General features: G+C 35.7%; 1 protein-coding gene across 3 annotated transcripts in view; it reads right to left on the bottom strand.

Annotated features, from left to right (window-relative positions):
- LOC105248296 (latrophilin Cirl) overlaps positions 1–20,065 on the bottom strand; it is a 320,478-nt gene that overhangs the window by 56,172 nt on the left and 244,241 nt on the right. The window contains exon 3 of one of the 3 annotated variants that reach the window (XM_025409009.1): positions 5,064–5,111. The exons of the other annotated variants lie outside the window; for them this stretch is intronic. Coding sequence (XP_025264794.1) covers positions 5,064–5,111 — 48 coding nt within the window. The remainder of the gene's footprint in view (positions 1–5,063; positions 5,112–20,065) is intronic. 3 annotated transcript variants of the gene reach the window in all.

Raw genomic sequence — 20,065 nt, 5'->3', positions numbered from 1 at the left:
ACTCGAGCCGATTACTTGGTTGGCCTATTTAATGGCGATCGCGTTTGCCGAGCGAGTGAATGACCCATTCATAATATTTTCATTCCGCGGCAAGTGCGCGATCTCTGGCGATCCAATTACACCGGCAATATTGTCGGTTCTCGTTGGTCGATAGTATCACGTACAGTATGTAGCATATATATTTACATCGCATATCCGCCATACACTTCGATATTCAATGATAGACATGATAATTAATTAAATTTTTTTTACCAGCGTATTGTTTTCGATTATATTTACGTTAATTATCTCCATAAAACCTACAAAATATACAAATCTTAATATTAATAGTAGAATATTAGTACTTTTTTTATCTTTTTTAAAGCTTTTGTAAAATAAAACTTATTGTTTTTTTCAACGTCAAATCTAGACTAGCATTTTATAAAAAGCTTTTTGTAAAATGAGTAAATTTACAAAGAGACATCTGATATGAGATGTAAATCAATGAGAGATATAATCTGCTATTTACTGCATTGCATTACTATCTAGTGCGATTAATTTGGTCGATTTGATAATTTGATTACAATTTGTAACACATATACGCTGATTCATACAATAAATCACGATTGAACGTATTGATGATTCTGATACTTTAATATCAATAATCATAGGTTGATAGTACTGAAACGGAACTGTATCATAAATAAAGGAAAATAACACTAGATCGATATAATTAATTGCATTTAATTATTTTCGCCAAGTTTTTTTCAGTTATATTATTATGATTATTTATTTTATATAAACTCATTTCACAATCAAATTAAGAAAAAGATTGATATTTTGTATTATGCTGTAATTAAATATTTTTTTCTAAAATTCTAGTTAATATTAGACAATAAATATTCAATTATTATTAAACATTATGATATATTACGATATATCGGAAGAATGACGAAAGAGATAACAAAATAATATGCAACGAGCAAATATAACAGTCACGTCCGGCACGAGAAGTTATAAATTACAGATTAATTAGCTACGTCGAAGTATATTTTTACGGCGAATGGCGCTCGCAACAATCCCTCCCCCATTCTCGGTTAAAATTAACCACACCGAAATATCGGTCACCACCGTCGCCATCGTGCCGCCGATAATTCCCGTACTAATTACGTAACGCGCCAGACTACAAAAGCGCGACCTCCGATTACATTATAAATAATGGAATACGTACATAATGCTGTTACGCGACGCCAACGTGAATCAGCTCTACTACCGGCGACGTATGGAAATGACGAGATTAATATGCGCCGGCGCATTCATAAAGTTCGCTAATTAATGCAGCCGCGAGAAGGCAAGAGCGGGCGATCTTCGTGCTAGAAACTATATTTTGTCAAAAACAACGTTAGGCGACAATAACCTACCTACGCACGTAGTTTGTAATATATGTATAATGTGTATCTTTCGATAAATAATTAATAATTTATTTAATTAGTAATAATATATAACGCTCTTCTTTTCCACATTCTCTTTTTGAAATCAATTTTTTATTTTAAATTGAAAAAAAATTCAATTTTATTTGCTTTTTATTTCCTTGAATCTCATTTTCTAAACCATTTTTCCTTAAGTTATTTTAGCTTTCTTAATAAACATATACCGTATACACTTCTCGAGACATAGCTACTACAAATGTTACTCCGGAGAATTGGAAACGAATATACGCCCCAAGTTACAACATGGTATTTCGTACACTGAATCATTAATGGTCTCTGTTGTTACTGAATTTACCTGTTCATAGTATACAGGGTGTTTCTTAATAAGAGCGAAAAATTTTAGGAGATGATTTTAGGAGATTCTTTGTTGAAAATTAAGAAGGAATTTTTCATATAAACATGTACTCCTATATCTCTCCCTGTAAAGTTACACTTCTCCAAAAATGGGGGTAAAAATTAGGATTTTATTTTTTAGGTTTTTATTATAATTTTTCTTTTGTTTCAATTTTTCCGACATTTACTCTAATTTTATTTTTGTTTTAAAATTTAACTTCTCGTAATTCGAAACCTATGCATCGTGCTGTACACGATAACGTATTTCATTTTTTTTCCTTGAAAATTACTGATTTTGAAAAAAATAAAAGAAGTAAAAAAGTTTCTAAATAAATCAAACGTTTTAATGTATATTTTTAGATGATCATATTCCGGCCCATTAAAAAGTTCTAATAAAAAATTGAATAAGGCTTGCTAGTTTCATCCCCTTATAACAATACAGAAAACTTAAAAAGTATTAATAAATAATCTTTTTACTAGCAAAAAATATCCACCTAATTTCATTTCTTTAACTTGTTCCAAATTTGAGAAAAAAAAAATAGAAACCTAATTTTTACTCCCATTTTTGGAGAAGTGTAACTCCATAAGGAGAGATGCAGGAGTATATATTTATATGAAAAACTCCCCTTAATTTTCGACAAAGAATCATCTGCCAAATTTTTTCGCACTTATTAAGAAACACTCTGTATATTCTATCTCTATGCAGAAGAAAAGGTGCGCAGGAAAACAACAAGCAGAGGGGGGGACCATTAATGATTTTCGCGGTAGGAACGGGCCGGAAGAAAACAATCCCTCATGCGACGCTCGCGGCTCAATTATCATCGTTCGAAATCGCCATACTCGCGTTAGTAATGGACATCTGTCACGGCGGGAACACGCGTTATCGCGCGCCGCCGCCTACGAAAAAGCACCGCGACGGAATAATTGATGACGCGCGCGCGAACGCAACGGTAACGGCCGATCAAATATTCACGACGCCGACATCTCTTGATGTATATAATTTTCGCGCGAACTGGCCGCGCGACCGCGTCGCGACGCATCATCCGAATGGACGCGCGCGCCGCCGCCTGGGCAAGTCGTTTCCGTACACTCGCCGCCCCCGGTGTGATTCCGTGAATATTTCAGCCCGTAAATATTGAAACACGACACTGCATCCCCGTGTGTGCGTGTTTATATGTACGTGTGTAAGTGCGCAACCCTCCTATTTCCGCCCCTTCGCTCCTTCTCTTTCGCACTTATCCCTGGAATGTGAATGGCGCGTCGGGTTGATTCGATAGTTTCCGACGAATCGATCATCGGCGGCGTTTCATGATTCTTTCATTACGTGAATCCGCGAACGAACCTGAATTCGATACAATGTTTAATTATTTGGCATTATTAATGCGCTCATCTCTCGCCGGCGACAAATAGATTCTCGTTAACGAGAGACTTCCATTTTAGACTCGCGATCGAGAACGAAATAAAGTTGAACGTGAGAGAAAGTACTTTTTCTGTGTGTGTGGTATAAATTTGATAAAAATCCCGGATATAATTATATAATTCGAAATAGAGTCTATGAAATTATTATCATTACAGAAAAATTCTCGACAGCTTTTTATTTGGATGCAATACGTTACATTTATATGTATCTCACACAAATATCAAGTATTTAAATTTCATATTTTTAAATTTTATATTCGTAAAAAATTCATATATCGATCCAACTTGTTATATTTATATTTATATTATCTTGTTATATTATATTTTTTTCACGATTAAAGAACGGGCGCATTTTTCGGCATCCGTTCCGTTCCGTTGCGTTTTATGGATACAAGAAATTATTTTTACGACACACACAAAATTCAATCTAATCACTGTAGAAACTGTTCATATTCACTTAATATGGAAAATTATTTATTTCTTCCATTTTATATTAAAAATTGAAAAAGAAACAAGAAGAATAAAAATTTTCGAGTCTAGTATCATAAAATATAAAAATAAAAAAATTTAAGAGAACGATCAATAATAAAAAGCATAGTTTATATCAATGTGCATGAAGATAAATATTTCAAAATGCTACTTTTTGACTAGTTATAATTGAAAAAAAAAACACTTAAAAAAGATCATACACTCGTACCGCAGTTTTTCCTTTATTCACGAAGGCAATTTTACTACTACTATCGTTCGATAGACTTTTGTCACAGGTGTTATGCCAATCGTTTTCGATTCTATTACGCGCCCTATCACGATGACCGTTGTTGCCGAAGTAATCGCGAAGCCCTTCGATACGTATATGGAAGAATTGCGTGGGCGGTGGTGCACGAGTAAAAAGTGCGAAGTAACAAACTGAAAACTCATTCGAATCGAAAACTCAGAGTTTCGTGCCGTCCATATCGATTTATCTGTCGGCCATTTTTTACTAGACTGCCTTTAATCCGAAAATAATATACGCGTTATAAAGTGATACACCTTATAAACGGAGAAAACAGTGCATAGTTAAATTTAAAAAATTTAAGCTATCGAGAAAGTCATAGTTTTAAGATTGTATAATTTTTTATATTTAAATTATTGACTGAATTTAAAATTTGGAAAGTAATTCTCAAATTTCAGTAAATTAATTTTAATTAAATTAAATTTTAGTAAATTAAAATTTTCATATATTTAATGAATAAATTTTAAAAATTATAGTTTTACATTTATTTTTTTTCCTAATTTTCTTTTTTAAAAATACGTGTCATTATTATAAGTTTATCTCTTTAAATTTTCTTATAAGTTAAAGAAGCATTTTTAATTTTTATTTATAAATAGTAAAATATTTTAATGATAAACAATCTCTTTGTTTATTGAATTACAATCTCAAGTCATTATGACAATGCTTTCCTTGCTATTACACAAGTCTAGTCCCATTTTACAGTAGTTAACATGGTAGGAACCGTAAATAATTTTGATGTCCCGAGGCGTCGAAACCATAAGAAGGACATTGAACAGAAGGGGGACTTGGTTAGAGAAGTCTGGATCGCGTTTCTTACATATCCACGTTAGGCTCACGGGTGTCCGTTGCGAAGGCACGAAAACGAGACGAGAGAAGAGGCGCAGGTGCTCGGAGAGAGCTGCCCTGTAATTAGGCTAGGGACGCCGAATCTGTCTGTCCGCATCAGGACGGTAGCCCGAGAATTTTGAAGGAAACGTGTCAAATACGCTCCAGGCGTTATTCTTGAGAAGGTTCCTAGAAGAATCTAGCGAAATGCCAAAAGGCGTTATAATCTGTCAAATTGATCCTACCTATCTCGAGTCTGTTTCGATGTGAGAGTGACAGCGACAGCTTCTTACCTGAAACAAAAAAATAAGCAGACATTAATTGTGATTCGTGTGAATGAAAATCTATTTATTATTTCTACAGTTATTTTAATTCTTGTGTGCATTGGTAAAAAACAATTTATCTTATATACATTTTATTAATATAAATAAACATTTCTATTATTTATACTTTTAATGCGTATAACTCATTATTGCAGTTTATTGTTCTCGATATAATCTCTCTCTTATTTTCTTTCTATTTTAAGCATGCATCTTCACATTTATATATATCGCAAAATTTTTTTTCGTTGTACATAACATTTATTACCGCCATATTGTGAAAATGAGTATATTTTCAGGATATAGTAAAATCCTTTATCTCTTTTTCCTCGTCTTCGATCGTTTTTGCTTTCCTCCTTCTTTCTTTCTCTCCCCCTTTCTCTATTAATTTCTAAAGGCCATTTCGAGACATCCGAACGTCCCTAAGCAGTTACCGCGGTCGTAAAAGAAGCGCGGGTGGCTAACGATTTAATTAATTGCGATTTAGAGTCTGTTTTATCGCGCGCTTTAATTTCTATACGCATCTTCTCGCGCGGCGGGAGAGTAAGATGACTCTATTCCTCAAGAGAATACCTGAGAACAAGTGTGTTGTAATCCGACTAGGGGGGACGTCATTTCGGCGCTCTCTTGTGTAATCTTAAAATGGCAACAAACCGCACGAGCAGCAGACTCATAAGTTTGAAGAAGATTAAGATCTGAAAGCACGAAGGGTGCCGCATTTAAAAAAAAGCGTTCTGCATTATTTCAAGAAGTCTTAGAAGCAAGAGGGTGGATTTGGGAGAGAAAGACAAGAGTGAAGAGTTGGAGTAAAAGATTTAATTGCAGAATTAAATCCAAGTTTTCCAAACGGCTTTCCGCTGTTGCTGTCTCTTATTCCTTATTTATGCTCGTTAATGAGCTCAACGGAAGATTTTTAATACGCCTTGTTAAATCGATAAATCAATTAGCTCGCTAAACTTCGTCGTTTCGTTTTCTCGCGATGAAAAAATCATAAAAGTCGATAAGAGCTGTAAAAAACCTATAATATTTTATAATTTAAATATTTAACGTTTTCAATAACTTTGAGAATAAATAATGATAAATATAAAAGAGGTTCCTTGATAAAAGTTTTATTTGTAATTAAAAAGCACTTTTTTATTATACATACATAAACCGAAAGTTTCTCTAGACTTTGTATGCTTAAATCTTGAATAGCTGATAAATCTTTGGAACATTTTGACGGGCGATTCACGTCTCTTTCGATCGTAAGTGACTAGCAACTTTGGCGAGCCTCTTCGCAAAGAGCCGTTACGGCCGTCGTGGGAATGCATCGCGAATAAGGACTACATTGCGACGCGTTCCCTTAAACATTCAGGACTACACCTTCGATAGCGATTCTCCGAGCAGGCGTTAACCGTCGGAATTGGAATCGCCTCCTGTATCAAGCTATCCGCTTCTATCTACTCTGCCCGAAGGAATTAGGAACCGTGGTCGTATCCACGAAATCGAGGAAAACGCGTTTCCCTCGAATTGGAAATTTCTCCCGAGCGAATCGACATTTATCGCGCGCGAATTCTCCAAGTGGTTTCTAGCTCTTGAACGAGCAAGTGGGTCAAGCCGGAGCTGCATCTTTCGAAAAAAAATATATATATATTGATATATATTTTATATTCAATATTTTTTTAAATAATAATATTGAAATATACAATTGAAAAGAATCTAGAGAGATGAATAATCAGAAAAAATTGCAGTAGTTTCGAGATATTTTATGCATATGTAGGGCATTTTTACACCGAATTGTCCGCTTACGAAATTTGCGAAACAAAAATTATAATATCCGTAGTTCCCAAGTAATAAGCCATAAATATTTTATCGTTTATCGATTATTTACAACGAAACTCCCAATTGTAAATGCAACGAAATAAATGCGGATCTTATGAATTTTTCAAGCGAAAGAATATAACAAGCGCAGCTTATACAATTTCAGCGCTGCGAATAATTTTTCACGAAAATAAAATTTGATATTTTTTTAGAACGAGCATCTCTCGAATATTAATCATATTGAATTTTTTGTAAATTAGTGTAAATTATTGAAAGAGAATTTGATTTTTTTTTAAGAAAATCATATAGGACTGCAAATAAGCGATTTTAAATTTTGATCTAAATCCACGTCCGTTTACATCGAAGGACCTTCGAATGAGTTTTCAAGAAATCGCTTCCAAATGCTGCTTGGCGATTCTTGGGGGGAGGCTTCGCTACTTTTGGAGAGAGTTTGCGCTTTCATGGCTCGGCCAGATAGCATCGATCGAAACTCGACTTGAAAGTCAACGACAACGTCGCCAAGAATATCACTCGATGAACATTCAATGTACGTTCTGCTAAATATTCCATTAAAAAGTACTTCAAAACGGCGACTCCAAAGAGAGTGACTCGTCTCTTCTATTTTTAAGTGAATATTTCGCATAAAAGATGCATTCGATTTTATGCGCGCGCATTCGCATTTATTAATTTTTACCTTACCTTTACATTATTATGACAGAATCCACTTAACAATATTAAAGCGATACTTTGTATCAAAATAATGTTATAAAGGAACCCCAAGCCATAAATCATCTAATGGGAGATTCTGCATTTTCAACATAGTTCTTAATATCACTCTTTAAAAAAAAAACATTAAAATTTTTTATTACAAATATCAAATAATTTATGAACCTCTTACAAGTTTATTTATGTTGCTGATGGGCAAGACTTTTAATGTACTGAAAGCTGGTTTTCTTTTCCTACTTGTTTGAACATTTGTATTAATATATCTATGTTATTATTATGCAATATATAATTGTACTTTATAATTCGCAGAAGTAAAATTATAGGCAATATTTATGTATTGAACCAATTTCGTTTAATTGGACATTTTTACGAATTAACACAACTAAAGATGTCGCGATATCGAATATCAATTTGGATTACCTAAAAATAAATGAATTTGCGCATCAATATTTATATAGAATAATATATTTACTTCTAACTTTTAAATTTACACAAATAACTATCTTTCTGATATATATCACTGTAAATCGAATTTTCGAATCGTTAATATTTTGAATTATTTGGGGAAATAAGATTATATGTCACTTACTTTCTAACTATCGACATTTAATTATTAAAGCAATATTTCTTCATCTATCTTTAGTATCTGCAGTTAAAAGATATATCTGAAGGCGTTATTTTTTGATACATTTTATCTTTTTTTTCACTAGACTCTAGTTTTATTCATATTACGTACATTAAAGAATCGCGAAAAATGGGCGTTAATTCTGCATCACCCTGTACGAGATCTCCAGATAAGGTATCCGATGTGAGCGGACGAGGTAAAGCGGCATCGACCCGCGGAACACGCTATATAGCGTTACACCCGCGCCATTGTGCTAGATTTAGTGCCATGCGAATATCAGAGATGCTGCAGTCGAGTGCGCGGAGGACAGACGACAGGACAAGAAGGTGGAGGATGGCGGTGGTGACAATGCGATCTCGAATCCGATACGGGATTGCTGGCGGCTCTTCGCGAAATGAGCATAAGATTCTTGGGTTATTTCGCCGAACGCCGATATCTCGCTTCCTGTAGCCCGAATTGAGCGTTCCAAATATTTTCGCAATCCTTCGCGCCCTCCTCCGCCTTCTCACCTCTCTCGCCTGCGTCTCGACCGTCTTCACACCTCTTGACCCGCACCTCGGCTCTCGTCGTATTTCTCACGTTACGTTTCGGAGTCTCCACCTCCTTCACCTCTTCTCCTCCTTCTCCTTCTCCTCAGCATCGTCCTGGTTCGCTCCAAACGCTCCTACACTCGCGTGAGATCGCGTTTAAGTTATTTGGCTTCCTTACTTGGCGAGGATTTATCGTGCGGAACCCTTGCAGCATCGCGCGGGATGCCAGTCGACTTAAGAGAAGTCGGTCGGTATCTTCGTAGCTGGAGTACCTAATTTCGTTTGATATTATATTTAATATACAGGTCTAATTTATATTGAAATTAGAGCATTTGACATTTTAAGTACGAAGCTACGAAGAAACTTTAACGACTCCAAATAGCGAGTATCATGTAAAAGAAGTCATTTTTTGTGCAATCGTTTTTTGGCAGACTTATATGTCATATTTTTTAAATTATACTTTTTTAATTAAATGTTTCTTTAAATATAATTATATAAAAAATAAAAATTACTTTGATTGTTATCCCGCATTAAATAAAAGATATATTAAATAAAGTACATCACGTTTGTTTTATAACAACAATGACACAATAATTTTTATCGAAATTGAATCATTCGAATTTTATATAAGTCTTAGCAATAGAATTTGATAATCACTTTACTCTACGCTACTCGTAACTCACGATAAATAATCATATCGCTAATAAATTTCGAATAAAATATATATTCGATGCATTAATTTATATCAGCGGGTTTAATTTATAAGACACGGGAATGGTTCGAATTGCAACAGTACATAAAGAAACGTGCGATGTATGGGACAAGGCAAGGCCAAGATAAAGTCTTTCTTTCTTCCCAAGGTCCGCTTGAAAAGCCTGATAAGAGACCAGCAGGTCCCGATTGATTTGCTGCTTCGGGTAGACCGCGATCCCACCGGACAGATTAACCGACGATTACAATTTAATCCGGCAGACTGTAACTCCGTCGAGCCTCTGCTATGCCACATGAATATTTGCGACTGCATGTCACGCCGTTGCATCGCGCGGTCAGGATTATCGCCGGCGATAATATCGTGATAACTCGTATTCGAGATAGAGGAAGCGTTATGTCACACCTTCGTAAAAATGTTTCCGTTACACGATGTATCGATGCGATTAGAATCCAGAATTAGATCCAGTTTCAAATATTATGTATTTCATAAAGTGACATATTGTTACTTTTAAGATATATATATTTATTATGTTATGTTACTGTAGAATATTATATAAGAGAGCAAAAGAAATAGCGTTACATAAAATATTTAAACTCGTGTTTTAATTGAATCTAATTTTAGAGAAAATATGATTTAGAGTTTCATCGCTTCTTTTCATTGTATAATATGTTTTATGAGGTAAAATATTTAATTATTAATATATATATTTTAAAGCAGTTTAATCATCAAATCGGGCGACAAACGGTGCCTTTTTATCGTAATGTTGTAATCACTTTCATCATATGTAATGTATTATTAAATGGATTAGTAAACTGGAATTGATAGAATATGAAACGCAAACACTAAAAAAAAAATAATACGTATATAGGATATAAAATTAAATTGTTCCTTTAATTTGACAATGTCCTATATTTTTCCAAAAAAATATGTATCAAGCTAAAGAAAGAGAAGGAAAAATAATTTTTAAATTATAAGTTTCTAAAAGAGAGAAAAGCGGAAAGATTGAAAAACTGTAATCCGTGAATTAAGTTTCGATTGTGCGAATGACTGGTGAAATATTCATCATAATTTGAAATTGACTTCACTATACTTTTTAATTTAAAAAATTTTAATTTAAAACTTGATTATGAGAATATCAATATTATGGTTACTTCTCTATTTGTCTTATTTAAAAAAAAAATTGATTCCGACTTCACTAAAGAATCAGCAACTAAAAGACAAGATAATAATTAAATATTCTATATAAACTATTTATTTTTAAACGTTCTCTTATTATGCTTTTACATTTTATCATTTTCTTCTCTTATTAAAAATTCGCATTTACAATCACGCGATCAGTCTCATGTATCGCAGTTTACGTAATCAAAATTGGATTAGCACATATTAATAATCTGAATATATAAATATGCGGAAGGAGGAGAGAAGAATAAAAAATAACAAAATGCGACAACGATGATGATAACAATTACGACGCGAATGATTGCGCGACAAACTCGTTAAGGGAACGCATCGATCATTTCTACCTTCATATGAACTCTATGCCATTTCGACGTGGAGCAAACTGCTAAACTTTTTCGTTCAATAAGTTTCCTCTATTTCCTCCCGGGTTCGCATTATCAGGAAAGAATTAAAAAAAAGTGTCGCTGCGTGCTGCTAATGCAGTGCTCTTTCTGAAAAAGAAAAAAGATGACAGCATACGTTATCCCTCGATAATCCCTCGGTTTCTTCTATTCTTTCTCTCGACTTTCTAAAGAGATCGTTTAGGATAGTCACTTTCGGAACGATGGTTGCTATGATCGATGGCCCCCCTGATGATATATAATAATATGAGAATGGACGTAGACGTGCTCTATAAGGATGATGAGTGCTAGTATATCCTGGGAGAGAAACGAGGGAAAATTGGCTAGACGCGAATATAAATATGCAAACAAGAAAGAAAAAGACGAAGACATAAGCGCTAAGAAAAATATAATAACATATAAGTGCAGAGATTTTCTAAATAAAAATATCACAAAAAAGGAGAAGAGATTTCGAACACAAAATGTTACAGATGAAATTTTGATATTAAATTAAATATTAAATTAGAAAAATGTGAACAAAAATAATACGCGAAGATAAAGAAAACGAAGAAGAAAAAATGAATTTAAATATAAGAATAAATGAAGACAAAAATATAAAAATATTAAGATTAGGCTCAAGAAAAAAATAGCAGAAAATATGAAAAGAGAAGGAATTATTGACGGAGACAAAAATCATGTAGCAAAAAAGAAAGAAAAAGGAAAAGAGAGAAGGCGAGAAAGAGAAAGTCTGAGAAGAGATACACGAAAAGATGTGGAAAAAGAAAAGCTGCGGAGGACAAAATAAATTTAAATAAGAAGAAAAGAGAGCGAGAGGAGAAGGAAAGCGAGATAGAGAGAAATCCCAACGCAATCAAAAGTCTGACAATGGCGCGCGCGGAAAAACTTTTCGCCTCGCAGGGGCATCACAGAGAATCCGGCAGGCGAGAGGAGCATAAGCGGGGCAGAAGTAGAAGAGGAAGAGGAAGAAGGCGTACGAGGAAGGAACACTCGGAGGAAAAGATCGAGGTAGGAGTGGAGGAGAAGAAGGCCTGAAACTGCTAGCCGATATTTCATCCGGGGAACAAGCCAGATAACAGCAGGCACGCCCTCCCTTTACGTACAACCCCCTCCGTCCTTCGCAACCCCGTTCCTACTCCCTTCCACCTCGCCATCCGTTTTCCGCTCTCTTCTTCGTACTCTCTACAACATTGTACGAGCCATACTGGCGAGAGAGCTCTGCCCGCAACAGACTCGCGTTCGTTTTAAAATATTATCCACCGCCACCCCCTTACACTCGCCGTTACACCCATTTCGGAGAGAGCGCGCACCCCGAGGAGAGCGGGACGGCCAACTCCCAACGAGATACCACCAGCTCGAACCCTCGTCGGGATTACGTCCCTCCGAAGCGACGTCGCGCACTCAACGTCAGAGACAAATTTTATCCTCGTTCAGCTTCGTGTTTACGCATGGATCAAATAGACCAAATAGGCAAAGTTTGAGGGAGACGAAATTTTTTGTAAAACCAACATAATTTACAAAAAAGATTATGTTGATTATTACTGATGAAAATTTTGATTTTCGGAATCCAATATTTTAGTAATTTAATAACTTGAGAGAATTTCCAAATATCTTCATGTACTAACAACTCAAATTGTTATTTTTTTTTAAATTACAGGAAATTTTTTGATATCTGTAAAATTAAAATTGAGAATATATCAATTACTAAAATCAATTATTCTACAAAAAAAATAAAAAAGGTGTTCTTATAACACGAGATATTAAATTATCTCTATTTCTATTTTGCGAAATATATCATTGAAAATATGTTGATATAAATTTGAGAAAACGGATGAGATCCTTGCTCTTTCTTCCCTAACGACCAGATTGGAATATCATTTCGATGCGATGCTTTTACGACATTTTCAGGAAACGTCACAATTTCATCCAGTACGAGTAGCAGCCAACAAGGGCGGAAAAAGAGCCGCGTGAGAGAAATTTTCGCCTTTAACCCTGCTCTTCATCCTTCGTCGAAGGGTGGCGTAAAGCTCGCGACACGGCCGTGACGTGTTTAATGCGTTCCGCGTGATTTAGGGACGGCGCGCGGAGACTGCAGATGTTGGGGTTTGTGCCAGCTTTTAATTTGGAGATTCATAATTTATATGGGGTGCGTGGTCGCACGCACATTATTCTTAAATCTCGCTTAAACGTGTGTGTGTGTAAATCTCTCTTTTCCCGATTAGATATTCGAAATCCAATAAAGGTTTTATCTTCAATTATAATTCTGACTTTGAAAGATAAACTCAACTCTAATGAATTGCTGAATGAAAATGCTGAAATTTGATGTAGAAAGTGCACTATATGAAAATTAAACATTTATAAAGAAGATAATTAATAAGAATAAAACAAGAATCATTTTAATATAATGGTATTCAATGATTATCAAATTTATTATGTCTTTAAATTATTTTAGATCACTTATATAATCATTATAAAATACTGTTTGAAGTAGTATATACTTGTGCTATGTATCTCTAATTGACCTATAGAATTTTCAACCAGAATTATATGTAATGAATGGGCGAAACTAACGAATAGTTAGCTTCTCGACTTCGTACATAGTCACGGCGGTCATAATTTCGACGTGATTTCAATTCTTTTCTATACTTTCGTTCGTTTCACCCCTTGAGCGGATATAATTTTGAACGCTGTTTTTATCAGGTCATGCAAGAAAACGAAAGAGCGAGAAAATAAGGGAGTACTCCTACAGAGTAAGGAGAGAAATAATAGTCGAAGGATTGAAAGAAATCGTCAGATTTTTACCGAAGTCCGTAAATAAAATGATTTCTATCACGAGACCGGGAAATCATACACGTATAACTGCATTCGCGATCACGCTCGGAAAATACGAATAAATTCCTCTCGATCGCTTTTTTGCGCCATAAAAATATTTTACTTGAAATAATTCTGGTATTTATGCGACTTCGGAGTCGGTCGCTGCAACAGATTACAGGTCGCTGCCGCGATTTTCACGCTTTCGCATGCAGAGCAACGGGCCGAGTGCATCACGCACATGCGTGCATGCACGCACCGTGACGGACAGATCGGCGGCGAGCGAAAGAAGGCGGAGAGAGAACCACACACGCACACAAATGCTCCGTACACGCACACACAAAATCGAATAAGTTCTGCAAGTCGTTTATCATTCTCAAGGTCTTTATGAAATTTCTTAAATTTTATTTTACAATCAATATTTCTTATTTTTCACTATTTTTCAATATATAATATCCACAATTTCGTTAAATTTAAATAAAATGTGAGTGATTATATATATATTAAAGTTTTAAAAAATAAATTATATTCAATTCATACGGATTATGAATTAAAAATTGATTTTAAGATCTGAATATATATCATTTATTTTTATTGCAATTCTAATATTCTAAAAATTGCACTTGCAATATATGTATATATGCAAAATCGTGTCAATATACATCTATAATATATAAGCTCCAATATCCATACAAATGCTGAATAAATTTTTTTTTAATATCTTCATAATTTTCTTTGCTTTTTTCTAATTGTGAAAAATAAAAAAATGCAAAATAAAATCGGCATCTTTTTTAATCCGTTATAAAATGTAATGTTTTTTATTTATCGATGATTTAAAAACTGATGCCACTATAATAGTCATGCTGTTCATACTTAACTATAGTTGTTGAAAGTTAAAAACTTTTAATTGGCAATTTTCCGTCAATAGCAGGTTGAGCACCGCTGACGCGTATCCGCGTACATTCGTACACTATATAAAAGAGTCAAAGTCCGGCTTTCGAATCTAAGTTATCCGATTAAGCGTGACATTCGTGCAATCTACTTCGGTGCACCATACCGAGTCCTCGGAACTTCCATCCAGGGTGTCTTCTCTCTTTTCATCTCTCTCTCTCTTCCATCTCTTCGCCATGATTTGAGCTCCCGTCCCCCGCAATTCTCCCTAAAGCCGCTGAAAATCTCTTCGTATCTTTTACCGAGAGCAGTCAGATTGCCGGACCCCCTTTCACGTGTGTTCGCGTAAGTAAGACGAGCGTGACAAAGCGGCCGCCATGACGCCTTCGGAAGCGTCGAAATACCCCAGACGTCAATTCCGATCGAATCCTGGATTTCACCTGTGACCGAAGCCTGATTCCTGTAATTTTTGATCGGTATATCTAATTTATCCAATATATTGAGTTTCTTCGAAACATTCGAATGAAGAGTATTTATGCAATTGTAGATGTATTTTATATCTGTCCGTGTTTCGAATTTTGCCTTCTCCTTCTATACATTTTTCTTATCAAAGAAATTATTTATCATACTGAATGTTAACATATCAATGAATTAAAAATATATTCATATAAAAATATTTAATAAATTTCACACGTATTAGGAAAAAATTTCAAAATATCAAATCTTGAATATTGAGAGAAAATCTTAGATTCATTTGTTCTAGCATAACAAAACGTATTTAAAAAAAATATCATTAAATTTTATTTCGAGCAGGATATTCCTGAAAATTAAAAAATATATTCATCCATTTTATTTTGCGTATGAATTAATGAATTAATAATACTCGACTAATAATAATTTTGGATCACTAATACACGGTATCACTCGCCGAACAGGTATCGTCTCGCAGACATCGTCGCGTGCTATCGAGAACGAAAAGAGATACAGGCCGGTGTCGGATGAAAGGGGGAGTCCAAAAATGAACGACGATCGCGATGACGAGATGGAAACGAGCGACCGGGACTGCGTATCTCATGAACAACGTAGTGCACTCACCGAACGAGTCTCCCGATAACAGACGCGCTGCCCGTTATATTACCGGGACCATAATTATTATTTGTAAGCCTCCTTCGCGTGCCTCCTTTTCCTATCTCTCTCGCGAGGATCCTCCCACTCTGTCGTTCTCCTCCAAGTCTCGAAATGGGTCTCCTGTTTATCGAGACGAGAGTGGTTTCGACGAGACATCCGTAACTAATGACCCTGATAGCCGACCCAGCTCTCTTTCTCTTCCTTTCTCTCTCTCTCGTTCTTTGTTCTGAGAGGTCTCTCTTCGGGTTCTCTCGCTCCCGCACAAGCACGATTCCTCGTTCATTGTGTCTTCCAAGGTTAAGAATGCCTGGCGAACCCTGGGAGTTACTTAATTAATTTTCCGTTTCGACCTGGGGAGAGAATCGAAAAGCTCGTTATCTCGACTTATTATTCCTCGCATCCTCGCTGTCGCTCTCTCACCTCCCCCTCTCCTCGCCTTGTCCTTCCCCTGCCCGCTCGCCGTCTTATCCTTCATCCCCTTTCTTCGTCGTCTTTCAGTCTTGCCGTCAGGTACGAGGTCCGGGTATTCTTCGATCCCGTGACGTGAATAAATAATACGCGTGACGCCCCACAAAGGGCCACCGACTCTTTATTCACGGCGGGATGTGGCCTATAATCGGAGAATTTGTCGGAGTTATGTGGTCTATCGAGCTATGCGGGCCACTCGAACGTGATGATAGCATTAATTGAAGAATACAGGTCGCGTATAATGTGCCGCAATTGATCTGTCAAAAATGTGTATGAAAATATTATTCTTGATGCGTTTCATGGTTCCATAAGTTATGAGCCAAACGACCCGTAAATAGTGATAAAGGGACCTATCTAAAGTTTAAAATATTTCTAGCAAAATAAATCAAGGCTATAGTACTTTGTAAAGTATTAAAACGCATAAATCATCGGCTCAATCTTTTTTTAATATTTTAATCAATTGCAAAAGATATGCAAATTTTATTATTTTTCGTGAAGAATTTTTTATATTATATTTTTAAATATTAGGAGAGATTACAAAATTTTCGCAATTTTTCTGATTTTTTTTCCTAACACTAGCTCTGATTGTTTTGTGCCGACATCTCTCAATTTTCACACGCAGTTTTTTTACCCAGATTTCTAACAAATTTTCTGAAAAACGTCCGAAAAAATGCATTGTCGCTTCGCGCCGCGCTCAAAACTGTTTTAATTCGTGAATTATTCGTTTGGCACGCGCGAGCTTTTCGTTTCAGCTGATTTCAAGCGCGAAATCCAATGGTCAGAGCTATACAAAGTTGTCATCGGCACAAAGTATCGCCGCTTTGGTGAACATACAGCCACTGGACATGCAGATCCGTTGATCCGTAGCGGAAAAGTTTTCTTTTTTAGTAGCGCTCGTGAACGCGACAGAAATTCGACATAAACGAAATTCCCGCCTTAATTCCCTATGTTTGCCAGATTAGAGCCTAGAGAGCTCGCAAGAGTAAATCCGTTGCCCGCGTCTATATATTCATTTTAATAATCAAAACGTCGGAAAAATGGCGCCTGAGATTTTCCATCAATACAACTGAAAAATCGCGAAATAAATGATACAAATCAGACAACTACAAATCAATATAGATAATAATCAACTAAATTTAAGATGATCAGGAGAAAAATTACTTTGACGTTTTACTAAAAAACATTCGTGTTTTTTTTATGTAAAGTATGCTAAAGTATTTAAAAATATTTTTGTGTAATTATTTTTGAAAAAACTGAGATATAATCGCAAAATAATAAATTATCGATTTTTCGCTCTTTAAATACTTATGTTTTTAAACGTCAAATTATTCCCAGACGCAATTATTTGTAATTACGGTGTGGAATGAACGCGAAACGAACGCTCCATCGTAAGATACTTTCGCAGGCTTTCAAGCGATCATTCTGGAGAAATTCTAAAAGCTTCTTGAAAGCCGAGCGACGAGAAAGAAATTCCTCCATCATTCAATGGATGGCACGAACAAATCGGAATGGGAAACATCGAGATCGCGGCAAGATCGACCTCGTTTTGAGCTCACTGTAGAAATTTCATTATGAATAAAAAGCTACAACTACCTGACAGCAGAAACGTATGAAAAGATGATGAACAGAACCAAGAAAGTATTCTCTGCTATGGAAGCAACTACACGTCTTCGTCGCATACAAATTTCGAGCTGACTGACATCGATATCTAGAAAGTCCAGACAGTTTTATTGAATTTTTTATAAAAGTAGTTGTGCAATTTTGCATATATGACTGATGCAATTTTTAAAATTACAAAAATATTTTGATTTAATAAAAATTCAGATTTTTCGATTTCCTTAATTTATATGAGTTGCATAGTACTTTGAAAATATACAAATTTTTAACTACACAACGAAATTTTTAAACAGTGGAAAATTGAATATTTTAAATTTTTCAAAATGCACAGTATTCGATATCTTTACTTATACTTATACATTTTCATTTTCATGAACTTTACTTTAGCAGTTTGGGACATAAATATTTCAATTTGAGCACATTTGCAGCTTGGAAGATTTAAGCCTCTGAATACTAAAATTTTCAAATATATCTCAAGAGTCGAGTTTTGGAACTTTCTTATCGTGCACATGTTTTAAAGATTATGGAAATTTGATGCATGAGTTTGTCAAGAGGGACAAAAGCAGAGCATTACCTTTTAGCTATTTTTTCCAAATTAATTTTTTATAATTACATTTTAACGTAACAATCGGGCCTACAATTATACCTATTTATTTATATTTTCCTTGCTTATTTCCATGTATTTTTAATTTTCCGATCATTACGTAATAAACACGCGTGCTGCAATTTTTTAGTAAATTCCAAAAGAATATTCAGCGATCGTAATAAATTGTGAAACATCGAGCTCGCTCCTGCAAACCAAGTGTCCGCGTAATCAAGTAGTCGCGAGCGAATTATGAATAATGCAGTCCTTCGGAAAGTACGCAATTAACGGATGACTGCAACTGTAACGGCGCAATTATCATGCCCACGGAAATAAAATCATTCTCACGGCCATTGTGCACGCTCGCCGCACTTTAAGCGCACCATTTCCCTACGAGAGCGTAATTGCTCCTTTTTTCTTTTCCCTCGCGCCGGAACCCTTCGGCTCGTTAGTCCACTGAAAGAAGCCGGGAGTGCTTGGGCGCTTTGTAAGACGAGCGATGGACCGTAAAGTCCCTCGATCGACGCACGCTTTCGCCGATTCATTCCGTTCGTCCCGTTCCCGTTGAAGAAATTCCCGGAGGAATTTCCTCCTTTGGCATTCACCCCTTTTCGTTCACTCCCTTTTTAAACACGCCCCGGAATTTTCAGCGAGAACGATCGCCCCCGCGACTCTCGTTGCGAAAATACAGTTAGTCGCACGGAGATCGTTCGCGGTTCCTGTTAATTGATTACCGATTCGCGAGGAATTTAACGGAATATGCGGCAAACAAAAATTCGAGTTTTTCGAACATTGGGGTGCCTGATAATATATGTAATATATATGTTACGGGAAGAATTAAAAAATGTAATAATCAAATATTTAAATGTCCAAATATCGAAAATTGAAATTCCATAATAGTGCCTCTCTGAAACATTGATTTTCAAGTTTCCGTAAATAAAAAATTCCGCGTCCCATTTATATTTCGCAATGCTTCGCATGAATATAATCTGGGAGAGCGCCAAAGAATGTGAAGTATAAAACATCATTACGTTAAAACATGTGATATTCGTCTCATCGCTTGAATCAGCAATGCATCTCGAGGTCGTAGAGATGTCGGAGGTTTAAATTCCTGTAATCTTTCTGGGGCACGAGGTAATAGGACATTGAGATGGCGCAAGCGCGACGCAGTATCAAGGAGGTACGCCCTGCGGGTAGCAACACGCACATATATATATATGTATATATACGCGATGAAACCGAGATTTGATGCCGATTCGCGTTGCGAATGTCCTGCGAGAGAGCTATTGTCCGCCGAGAGAATAATGCGCGAGATTCGATACCGATTGCGCTATATCGGGGATCGATAGCGAGAAATATTCACGCTGATTTGCGATGCGACACGGAAAACTGGCGATAAAGGCCGATAATGATAACGAAAAAGAAAGGAGCAAAATTTATCGTGTAAAGAATGGAGCGG

Source organism: Camponotus floridanus, unplaced genomic scaffold, assembly GCF_003227725.1.
Source record: "Camponotus floridanus strain SB8 unplaced genomic scaffold, Cflo_v7.5 scaffold10, whole genome shotgun sequence".
NCBI classification, from domain to species: Eukaryota; Metazoa; Arthropoda; class Insecta; order Hymenoptera; family Formicidae; genus Camponotus; species Camponotus floridanus.
The sequence above is the reverse complement of the archived record's forward strand: the minus strand, read 5'-3'. Positions and strand labels throughout refer to the sequence as shown.